A 12238-nucleotide genomic window follows, 5' to 3' on the forward strand; every position below is an offset into this window, starting at 1 on the left:
CAGGCGTAGGAAATGCCGTACATTGACCTAATCACTGACCTGTTCAGCCTTCAAGGTAACATCCGCGGTTCCGTTCAAGGCTCAAGTGCGCTTGAAAAAAAATGCGATTAATCTGCGTTAATACGTGATTAATGCGATAATTTTCTGTGATTATTTAATCTATTAACGCTCAAACTTTGACAGCCCTAATATATATATATATATATATCCATCCATTTTCTTGACCGCTTATTCCTCACAAGGGTTGCGGGGGCTGCTGGCGCCTATCTCAGCTGGCTCTGGGCAGTAGGCGGGGGACACCCTGGACTGGTTGCCAACCAATCGCAGGGCACACAGAGACGAACAACCATCCACACTCACACGCACACCTAGGGACAATTCGGAGCGCCCAATTAACCTGCCATGCATGTCTTTGGAATGTGGGAGGAGACCGGAGTACCCGGAGAAGACCCACCCGGGCACGGGGAGAACATGCAAACTCCACCCAGGAAGGTCCGAGCCTGGACTCGAACCGGAGACCTCAGAACTGGGAAGCGGACGTGCTAACCACTCGACTACCGTGCCGCATATATATATATATATATATATATATATATATATATATATATATATATATATATATATATATATATATATATATATATATATATATATATATATATATATATATATATATATATACATACATACATACACATACATACACAGTCAAGCGTTAAGATTTGCATTAATGTGGCTGGGAAACATATAAAAAAAATAAAAAACATCTGAGTGGCAACTGGTAAGAGCTCACTCATCTAAGAGTCTGTAGGTGCTTCTGTTTTGGATAGCAATCAGTAGCATTCAGTATAGTCTCCACTGCCCATATATAGAGGTCACTGATCCATAACTAATGTATCTTGCAACTTGTTGGTCCGTTCAAGCTTGACCAATAGTAGTCAGTAGAGGGAGTCAGTCAGCCTGAATACACTGCTGCTTTGTTTTTATAGTCTTTGATGATGACCTATTATAGGTTTTGCAAAATGGGTCAGAAATGCCCAGGATGTCTTTTTTTTTAAGCTAATTGTAGTCTTAAATGCCAGGCAGATGAAACTGGCCAATTTCTTATTAATATTCGATGTGTGAATGAGCTTTGCTCTGATTGGATCATTGTTCTCCTTAATTTGAATATGAAGAATGTCCGCGTGAGTAGTGTACTGTACAAAGCTGCAAGTTTACAATAATCACACATATTGCAGAGCACAACACAACAATGAGTGCCGAATGATTTATTGGGATGTAAACATGCTGAAGCAAAGCAAATACATTGTTTACACAAACAGACACATGATACAAACTAATTACAGTATATGATTTGCTTATCTAAGAACAATCATTTTGCCTAAAAAGAGTAAGATGTTGAGTTAAAAAAAAAGGAAAAAAAAAGAGAAAGCTGAAAGCTGAATGCTAAGGAAGAACTGCCAATGTGGAGTAAACAGTTTTGTTGCTTGAATTAAGTGCTATTGATAAAGTTGTTCGAAATTACTGCAAGGTAGTAAGAACGTTTTGATAAAGTTGTTGGTAAAATGTAGGCCAAGTGCTAACAGCATTTTTTCCCCCCATAATGCCACAGGGTATTGACATGCGTGCAATTGCGCGCCACAGTCACTCACAGTGAAAATGAACTAAGCATAGCCCGCAGTCAAAACTGTTTACTTTTGTATTGGCAGCTCAGCGCTTCTGTACTACAAATGCTCTGCATGATGCATGATGGATTGTTAGCTATAGTATGTGCTCCATGAATTGGCGACATCTCTATAATATATACTGTGCATTTTTTATTGTCTTGTTCTCATAGAGAGAAAAGCTTCTAAGACAAAGATAATGAGTAGTAGAACTGCATGGATTGGCCCTTTTCACCACAGGGTGGAGTCTTTGTAATTTATGATTGAATTACTTCACTTCTTTTTATTTCAGATGCTACACGTCTACCTGCACTTTTTTTTTTTTAAATTTGACGTTTCTATATTGTGCTATAAGATGTTGGACTCCCAGACAAAATGCTACCACAGATGAGGAGAGAAAGTGAAGAGCAGGCTCAGGTGTTTTTCCCTCTCATGGAGGAGTGAGTGTAGGAGGAAAGTGGAATTAGTGGTCCGAAACAAGAAAATTTTAGTTGAAGAGACAAGAATGAGACCAAGGTGGACCTGTAATGATTTTAGTATTTTTAACCTAGCATCAGACGGCCGCAGAGCTGGTACCTGCCTGCCCAGACCCTTTGGCGAGCCCGTCTTCCTTAGTGGCGGCCTTGGCGGGGGAGGGGCTTGAATGCCGCTGTCTCCTCATAAAGGGGAACACACTGATAACATGGAGAACAGAAGTGAAGATCAGAGGATGTATAAAGGCATTAAGGTTATGAATCATTGAATTTGCATGAAGGTACGTGTGAGTTTTCACCTTTTCTTTGACTCCTGTGGAATAATCGCCCTGGCCAGCATGTTCTTGTAAAGGTCTGATTTAAGATATCTGGGATAAGAGTCCTACACACACATGGTCAGCAAGGACATCAGGCAACTTTAGCCCACGTTGTGTTTTAATTCAAAGTTATAAAATAAAAGATTTGTAATTATGCATTATTATTTAACATTGTGGTGTCCCTCAGGATTCAATTCTGGGCCCACTGCGATTTCGTTACATTGCATATTAGATGAATTGCTTTAACTCCAAATTTAGCCACAGTAGGATTTCTGTAAATTATTTTGAATTTAATATTTTTACAACAAATGATTAAACTAAAGTAATAATAATAATAATAATAATAATAATAATAATAATAATAATAATAATAATTACTGCGCACTAAATCTATCCAATGCTAATCCAATATTAGGACAGCCCAGACCTTCTTCATGAGGAAGTAGATGTGCATTTGCGCGTCGTCCATGACAAAGCGATGAGGACGTTGGATGCCCTCTAAGGTCGTAGCCATGGTCTTACTGTCAATGTTCACCCAGCGTGCAGCCCCAGGCGCCAAGAAGTTTCTGTTTCACATTCAAGGAGAGAAACTGACAATCAGCAGTAAACATCAAAATGAGTTGTTGTGTCAATGTGCCAGTGTTTGTGTTCCTACTTGTATATTTCGTCCACCTTCTCGATGATCTTGGAACTTTCTCCATGTCGAACATCCTCACAGGTCTCCCAGAAACACAAATTCTCCGCTGGTGAGAGACAGAAAACAAATGTTGGATGTGAACGGAGGCAACGCAGTGACTTTCAAAAGAAACTACACCAAACCGTATTCTCTTACCGCTAAATTCTTTCTCCAGGTAAGTCATGAATTCCCGTCTCCCCATGGTGTCATTGAGAAGTGCCATAAAACTGAAGCTCCAACGTTCCACTCGGAGCCGTGTCGGGGTGGGGACGCTATGCGCAGAAAAAAAACATTGATTATTACTTATCAACGTAAGCTTTCGTTTAGCACAGAAAGAAAAATAACGACGATTAATTGTACATTCTGAAATATACTAAAATGGCATATTTAATGGCCGGTGAGATTCCCTTATAAATGATAAATAATATTTTATTAAACTAGTCTATTCTCAACAATCTATTCTCTTCATTTGTTTCTATTGGTTGGACTGGTTCCAGTATTTTTTATTTTATTTTATTTTTTCAGATCAGGGATGGTGGGCGACATACAACATGCTGCGCTGAATCCTATTCGTCAACAGTTCGTCAACAGTTATGACAGTAGCCGATATCCAGTGATAACTATTCAGCAGAGGTGGGCATTCCGTCAATATTTACGGATGTTTACGTTGACGATTGACGGGACAGTTCGAAAAATTGAAGAAATAAAGCATTGACGAAGGGGATTTTGGTCCGCCAATGTAATCGTCAATCCGTTGATAAATTTGGCAATCCGTAAAAGACGGATGTCCCATTTTGCTGACGGATTGACAAATGATTGATGGAACATCGACGGATACCCACTTTGAATGACGGACACATTGACGGATGCTCATTTTGCTGAGCACAAATGACAGATTGACGGTTCGGCTTGAAATATTGACGGATTGACGATGACGGAAGGGTGTTCCGACTGTTGACGACTGCCGAATGAGGGATGATCAAAATTCGTCGACGCGCCCACCTCTGCTATTTGGCGTTTGTCGGCTACTCTGACTGGTTTATCGGGGCCAAAAGCAAGGGCCAGTACCCAGCCTTATATCAAGGTACTCACTTATCGACAACCGTCTTGTGGTCGTTTCATGATCAGGAACTAGAAATTAGAACAATAGAAAATTGCCATTAAAGCAACACTAAGGAACTTTCAATTATGTTGATTATGCTGGTAGCACATGGACAAAAGTGGTAATGTTATGTCTGAAGGAAGACCACATTTCCCATGAAGACAAGCGCATTGCATCGTTTTTTTCGCTCATGCCAGTGAATGAAATCCGGGCCAATGTTGATCCTTGACTGTCCTTTTATCCGGATAACTTCCCTTTAACTTTTTTGTTTTGTCTCCTCAGATAAAACTTTTCAGTTGTTTTGCAGCTTCTGCCAGTAAAGCAGTAATCATGTGTTGACATTCAAATTGACTTCCATCTTTGTAACGAATGGGGAAAGGGGGAAGTGATGTATGCCATAAAGCAGTCAGCACGTGTAGTTTTATTGTGTGGTAGTGTTCCTACCATCCTACTCAAAGTTGTTTAGTGTCAGTAAAAATGATACAGACCATCTCAGGCCACGGCAAAGGCACAATTAAACTAGTTTTAAGTTGATTTTTCATCAGAAGCGTTGTGAAAATATTTTATTAAGGTTGAAAAGTTCCTTAGTGCTACTTTAATTTAATGCAATTTGTAGGAAAAATACAATGTTGGGATATATAGGTTTTTCTTTTATAATGATCAGGAGAAATTTTATGTATCAAAAGTACTAGTGGTATCGTTACATAGTATCGGTATCGCTGACTCCTCAAGATTTGAGTACTCGTACTTGGTCTGAAAAAAGTGGTATCAAACATCCCTAAAATACATGTAATAATCATCTCTGGTGAGTATGATGTATTTAATTTGACTTATTTTGTATTGTTTTATCATGCTATTAGAGAAATATTGATTCAGAATTGAACTACAAATCAGGAAAAATATCTTATCCCAAGCAACATGAAGGTATTGACTGTGATCAATGTGTGCATTATCTCACATATCAGCATTCATGGCCCAAAGTGCGGTGTCGTCAGAGATCCAGGGATTACTTGGAAGACAACCCTGCATGATGGGATCGTGGTTCTGGTACTGCTCACTGAATTTAAAAAAACTACACGTACACAAACACGCACACGCACGCACACACAGTGTACTATTGTATTAGTGCTTCAGATCATAGAAGTTAATGGGCACTAATTCCAACTTGCCTCAGGAAGCATCCATTAGTGGCTCTTCTAGTGAGAGCACTAAGCCTTATGTGTTTGTGTAGCATGAGATTTCACATGCATTTGATCGTGTATGCATTTGAACATGCGTGTACATGTGTCCCTCCATTAGCGCAATCAGTGTTGCCACAGTTACCTTGAAAAAGTAACTTAGTTACTTTACTGATTACTTGATTTTAAAAGTAACTAAGTTAGATTAAAAGTTATTTTTTTTAGTTACTTTCAGCAGCTGCCGATAACACCATCTCAACATAAAAATAATGCGGTAGAAACGGAGTTCCAAATACTTTATTGAAAGTGCATTTTTAACATGAAAATAAAGTTTTTTTTATGAAAAACAAAATAGGCAGTCTCTCTTGACTTCTTGTAACATAGATACTTTTTATAAAACAAAAAATAAAAATCTATGCAGGTTGAAAATGAAAATCCTCTTAATTCCTCTATTGTTTGTTCCACTATTCCAGTGTGTACACTTGACTCGACTCGTGCATGCTGAAAACGTGACTTGTCTGACGTCACGAGAGGGCAGAGACGACCTCATCCCATAATGCTTCACGGACCAGTTGAGGATGGAAATAAATTATTTTTTACCACTTTTATGGTCCATAATGTACACTTTTTTGTTGCGTTGTGTGCCTGTTGGTAAATAAAACTAGTAGTAAAAGTATCATCACTTTTGTTTTGAATGTGCAAACCATTCACGACCAGACCATGGCTGAATTCAGTGTGGTGATCAATGACTTCCGCCTCATCTTCGTAGTTAGCGGCAGTTGTTTGCGACTGTTACAACAGTGAGATATTTTGCCTTCTTCATGAAAATGTGGAGTAACGCATTGAATCTCTGGACAGTAACTTTAATCAACTACTTTGTAGAATAAAGTAACGCATTAGACTACTAGTTACTTTGAAAAGCAAATTTTTTCAAGTAACTCGTAACTTAGTAACGCGTTACCGGCAACACTGAGCACAATACATACCTTTCCAGGCAAATGGATGACTTGACACGGTTTCTTCCCAGAGCCCTTCTAGAAGTTTCAATCTGTAAAACATGAACCATGTCAACAAAAATAATCCTTGCTGAAGACCTTAAACAATTTTTTTACGTTTTGTTTACCTCTCTTTTATAGTAATCACTAGTCTGCATCTGTTTAAGACAAAATACACAAAGGATGAAAAACATCGGTTAACTACAAAATACATTTAGAAGGGCGTATTGTCCCTTGCAGGGGGAACCGAACAGTCTAGTCCAGACCGATATATATATATATATATATATATATATATATATATATATATATATATATATATATATATATATATATATAATATTTACATACTTTTTATACGTAATATTTTTATATTTTTGTTTGTAGTAATGTACAAACAGCACAATATTGTGACCTTTTTGTATCGCCAACCTCCCCACAACATAGTGATAATTAATAATTATCGTATCGTTACCTTCATATCGTGATAATATAGTATCGTGATGTTTGGATATAGTTACATCCCTAATATATATATATATATATATATATATATATATATATATATATATATATATATATATATATATATATATTAGTACTTTAAAAAAAACAACATTCAATTCTGAAGCCGCATTTAAGATTTACTGACATAATTTTCTTACAAATTATTTGTACACTTACTTTGAAACAATGCAGCAGCAAAAGATGGGAAAAACAAAACAGCATTGATCAAAATTAGCATTAATTTGACCAAATACCACACAATAAATAGAATAATGTTTGGTGATGCCTTCACCGACCAATGCCACTCGTAAATTGCAGTTACTCGGCCTTTCCAGACCCATGCCGATCACATTATGCACCCCAGGCTGAAAGAAAACAACAAGCATCAGCACATTAATAGCTTGTGTGTGTGTGTGTGTGTGTGTGTGTGCGCGCACTTGTCTTGTTCATGTGTGTTAGGATAAAATGGATGTGAGCGAGCACTTAGCCCGCTCTGAGCTTTCCACGCCACTGCCTCAGACTTTTTATTCCCAAGTTTCCCTTTCATGTTGCCCGTGCCCTCGTTCCTAATTCATAAAGGCAAGGCAAGATAGAGTCCCTCCTCCAAAGACTTGTCCTCAGCTTCCCTCTTGTATCTGCCTGACAGGAAGTCACCATCACCCCTCCCCTTCACAAGCCCTCCTAATTCCACCTCACACTGTTCCCCCCTTTCAATTATTCTGTTAAGATGATAGAAGGAGCCAAATTTGACATTTGATATAGTGGATAACATTGTAATGTATATTATGATTCCCCCTGCTCAGGCTCTGATTTTCCTTTGTGTGCCTCCACAGCTGTCAGCTGAAGCTTTTACCAGATGAGTTGAATATTTCATGGAGGAGGCAGGATGCATTGAAGCTGAACATTACACCATCTTCTGACTTTATATATAAGGTAGGCAGGATGTTACATTTACAACTATGCTTGGCAGGGCCGGACTGGGACTCATTTTCAGCCCTGGAGTTCCTGGAGTTTCAGGACTCAGACCACTTTAGTTCACATTTGAATGAACATAAACAATTTTACAGTTTTTGTATCAATGTAAAATAGATGCGCATTCCCGCCAACGATATTCATCTTGCATTTGATCAGAAATGTAATTTAAAATGAACGGTCTGTGTTTATTTGAACAAGTATGTCTCACGCCGCCACCAGAGTGGCGGGTCATGCTCTTATTTTTCACAGTCAGGTTCCTGTTTTATTTTGAAAATACTAACTCTCATCTCACCCCAGGTCACTTACCCTTCCTGCAGCTCACTGATTACCGGTCCACGCCCATGATTACCACCACCTGTTCCCAATCAACCCGGACATAAAAGCCACCTGAATTCTCTCCTCGTTGCCGAAGTGTCACATCTCAGTGCATGGAAGCGTCCTCACAGTCCTTGATCCACAGTCCTTGTTCGATGTCTTGTCTTGTCTTGCCTTGCCTTGTCTTGCGCCCTTAGTTTGCCCCTTGTTTTCCTCCCTAGCGGAGCGCCTTTAGTTGTCCCTGTTTTTGAGTGCCCTTGTTTTATCTCCAGTTTGGAGCTCTTTTTGTTCTGCCTTTTTTCCCTCTTTGAGAGGTGTTTTTTGGTTCGATTCATTAAAGCTGCAGCCTTGTTGGCCAACTTACACTCTGCGTCTGAGTCCTACCTCCTCGCTTCATGTCAGTACACTTCGGCCAGCATGGACCCAGCGGAGAAGTTGGAGATCTGGCTGCAGACCCAAGAGACTCGCATGTCGCACCAGGAGAAGGTCCAGCAAGCCATGGCCACCCGGATGGGGGAACTTGCTGGACAGGTGCAGGAGCTGGTGAGCTACCTACAACTCTCCACGCCGACCGTCACGAAACCAGAGACTGCAGAACCACCGATCCCGACTCCAGCCTTGGCCGGGGCTGGATTGAGACTGGCTCCCCCGGAGCGATACTCGGGAGACCAAGGACAATGTCAGGCATTCCTGACCGAATGCGACTTACACTTTGAACTCTCACCACAGGCTTTCCCCACAGACCGTTCCCGCGTGGCCTTCATGATTTCCCACCTGACGGGACGAGCCAGAGACTGGGCCACCGCGGAATGGGCACGGCACTCCCCGACTTGCTCAACTGCAGCCGGATTTAGCAGGGCACTTCGTCTCGTGTTCGATCCCACCAACATGGATCGGGAAAAGACTCGAGAGCTAAGCAACCTCAGACAAGGCCGAGAATCGGTTAATGACTATGCTATCCGATTCCGAACTCTAGCGGCCAAGAGTGGCTGGAATGATACAGCCCTCTTTGACCATTTTTTGAAGGGGCTCTCCGCCGCTATGCAAGAACTCCTACTGCCCGTGGACTTACCTCGCGACTTGGACTCATTGATCTCGCTGGCCATCCGCACCGATCACCGACGGCGAGATCTCATGCATACCAGAGGTCACCATCGAAGGACCGGCTCCGAATTTTTTCGGCACCCCGCAGCAAGGGAGTCACCACAAGGGGCACCTCCCCAGTCGTCCACCGCGGGGAGGCCCAGCGAGATTGGCGAGGAGCCGATGCAGCTTGACCGCGCCCGACTGACTCACCATGAACGCCAGCGACGTCGTCAAGAGGGGCGGTGCTACTATTGTGGAGAAAGAGGACATTTGGTGGTAGCTTGTCCCACCAAGCGAGGCCCTCCGGTGACTTCCGAGACTCCCAAACAGGTCAAGAACCGAAAACTCACGCAAGTCACGATTTCCTGCAATGCCATTTCCACAGACCTACTAGCTCTCATCGACTCCGGTGCGGACGAGAGCCTTATGGATTGGGGTCTGGTGAAAAGATTGCAGGCAGGCACGGAACCACTTTCTACCCATATGAGGGCCAGGGCGCTCAATGGCAAAGACTTATTCCTCATCACGCATGTCACAGAGCCACTCGAGATCCACATTGGGCAGCACAGAGAACTCCTTCGTTTTCATGTCTTCCGCTCCCCATCGCACACACTGGTCCTGGGTCACCCCTGGTTACAGATGCACAACCCCCGCATCGACTGGCGATCAGGGCGAGTCCTGGACTGGGGAGGTGATTGTGAACACCATGGGGTGGAGCGGCCAGCGGCAGAGGCACCTCCCGCTGCTAACCGACAGGTGTCTCTTGTGAATGACCAGGATTACCCGGACCTGAACACCGTTCCCACCTGCTATCATCCTCTCAGGGAGGTGTTCAGCAAAACCAAGGTCATGTCACTTCCCCCACATCGATCCTATGACTGTGCAATTGAGCTGATTCCTGGGTCTTCCATTCCCAAAGGGAGATTGTACTCGGTTTCGGGCCCCGAACGCAAGGCCTTAAATGAGTACATCGACACTTCTTTGAAAGCAGGACTTATCCGGCCATCGTCATCGCCAGCTGGAGCTGGTTTTTTCTTTGTGGGCAAGAAGGATGGCTCGTTACGCCCTTGTATTGACTACAGCCCCCTGAATGAAATCACAGTCAAGAACCGTTATCCTCTGCCTCTGATGTCCTCAGTATTTGACCAGCTCCAGCAAGCCAAGGTGTTCACCAAATTGGATCTTCGCAACGCCTATCATCTTGTTCGTATTCGTGCAGGGGATGAGTGGAAGACCGGCTTCAATACTCCCCGAGGCCACTATGAATACTTAGTCATGCCCTTTGGACTCACGAATGCGCCAGCGGTTTTCCAGGCCATGATTAATGACGTGCTCAAGGACTTCATCGACCAGTTCGTATATGTTTATTTGGATGACATATTGATCTACTCACCGGACTTGAAGACCCATCAGCACCATGTCACCCAAGTCTTGAAACGCCTGCTTGACCATCAACTCTACGTAAAGGCTGAGAAGAGCCTTTTCCACACCGATACCATCTCATTTCTGGGATTCGTTGTATCCCCTGGCAAGGTCGAGATGGAGTCGGAGAAGGTTAGCGCAGTCAGGGACTGGCCCACACCTGAATCCAGGAAGAAGGTGCAACAATTCCTGGGCTTCGCCAACTTTTACAGACGCTTCATCCGCAACTTCAGCTCCATCGCAGCTCCACTCCATGCCTTGACCTCCCCACAGCAACGCTTCACCTGGACCCCGGAAGCCAACACCGCATTCAATGAACTCAAGAAACGATTCACAGAGGCCCCGATACTCAGAGTTCCTGATCCTACCCGCCAGTTCGTGGTCGAGGTGGATGCCTCCAATCTGGGTATCGGGGCCGTCCTATCCCAAAGGAGCCAGGAAGATGGAAAAGTGCACCCCTGTGCATTCTTGTCCCGAAAGCTCTCCAAGGCTGAGCGCAATTACAGCGTGGGAGACCGGGAACTCCTGGCGGTCAAGGTCGCCCTAGAAGAGTGGAGGCACTGGCTGGAGGGCGCGGAACACCCCTTCATCATATGGACAGATCACCGCAACCTGGAGTATCTACGCCAGGCAAAAAGACTGAACCCCCGACAGGCCAGGTGGTCATTGTTTTTTAACAGATTTTCTTTTTCTCTGACTTACAGACCTGGAAGCAAGAATGTCAAAGCAGACGCTCTCTCACGTATTCATGATCCGGAAACCACAGCAATCGAACCTGAACCCATCCTGCCTAAAGACTGCATAATAGGAACCATGTCCTGGCAAATAGAAGAGGAGGTCAAGGAGGCACTCCAGGACACAATCACGCCGAAGGAGTGCCCACCACGGCGTCTTTTCGTCCCGGAGACCCTAAGAGCACAGGTGATCAACTGGGCACACACCTCCCGTCTGTCTTGTCACCCAGGTACTCGCAGGACCCTGTTTGCTGTCGCCCGAAGATTCTGGTGGCCTTCTATGGAGTCCTCGGTACAGGAATATGTAAAGGCCTGCCCAGTCTGTGCTCGGAATAAATTGTCGAATCAACCCCGGATGGGTCTCCTTCAGCCTCTGCCGATCCCCTCAAGACCCTGGGCTGAAATCTCGATGGACTTTGTCACTGGACTTCCCACATCAAATGGTAAAACCACAATACTTACAGTTGTTGATCGCTTCTCAAAGATGGTCCGATTCATTCCATTACCCAAACTACCCTCCGCCAAGAAAACAGCCGAGATAATGATTGACCAAATATTCAGAACCCATGGATTCCCGCGACACATTGTGTCCGACCACGGGCCCCAGTTTGTTTCGTGTTTTTGGAAAGAGTTTTGCAGAGCCATAGGAGCCAAGGCGAACTTGACCTCAGGCTACCGCCCAGAGGCCAATGGACAGGCCGAGAGGCTCAACCAACAGCTGGAGACCGGGCTGCGATGCTTGGTCTCCCAAAATCCGTCCTCATGGAGTAAGAACTTGGTCTGGGTTGAATTGG

The 12238-nt window shown here is 43.5% G+C and overlaps 1 protein-coding gene across 5 annotated transcripts in view; it reads right to left on the minus strand.

The window, feature by feature from the left end:
• Positions 1 to 1253: 1253 nt before the first annotated feature.
• rgs11 (regulator of G protein signaling 11) overlaps positions 1254 to 12238 on the minus strand; it is a 30945-nt gene continuing 19960 nt past the window's right edge. For 4 of the 5 annotated variants that reach the window (XM_077504244.1, XM_077504219.1, XM_077504226.1 and 1 more), the window contains 9 exons: positions 7209 to 7277; positions 6534 to 6557; positions 6397 to 6458; positions 5191 to 5304; positions 3287 to 3402; positions 3110 to 3197; positions 2882 to 3020; positions 2437 to 2519; positions 1254 to 2338 (listed from right to left, as the gene is read on the minus strand). In XM_077504244.1, coding sequence (XP_077360370.1) covers positions 2218 to 2338; positions 2437 to 2519; positions 2882 to 3020; positions 3110 to 3197; positions 3287 to 3402; positions 5191 to 5304; positions 6397 to 6458; positions 6534 to 6557; positions 7209 to 7277 — 816 coding nt within the window. In that variant the 3' untranslated portion in view covers positions 1254 to 2217. Of the gene's footprint in view, positions 2339 to 2436; positions 2520 to 2881; positions 3021 to 3109; positions 3198 to 3286; positions 3403 to 5190; positions 5305 to 6396; positions 6459 to 6533; positions 6564 to 7208; positions 7278 to 12238 lie in introns of all 5 variants that reach the window. The other variant, XM_077504235.1, reaches the window with a different exon arrangement.

The sequence above is a fragment of the Festucalex cinctus genome, chromosome 1, assembly GCF_051991245.1.
Source record: "Festucalex cinctus isolate MCC-2025b chromosome 1, RoL_Fcin_1.0, whole genome shotgun sequence".
Taxonomy (NCBI): Eukaryota; Metazoa; Chordata; class Actinopteri; order Syngnathiformes; family Syngnathidae; genus Festucalex; species Festucalex cinctus.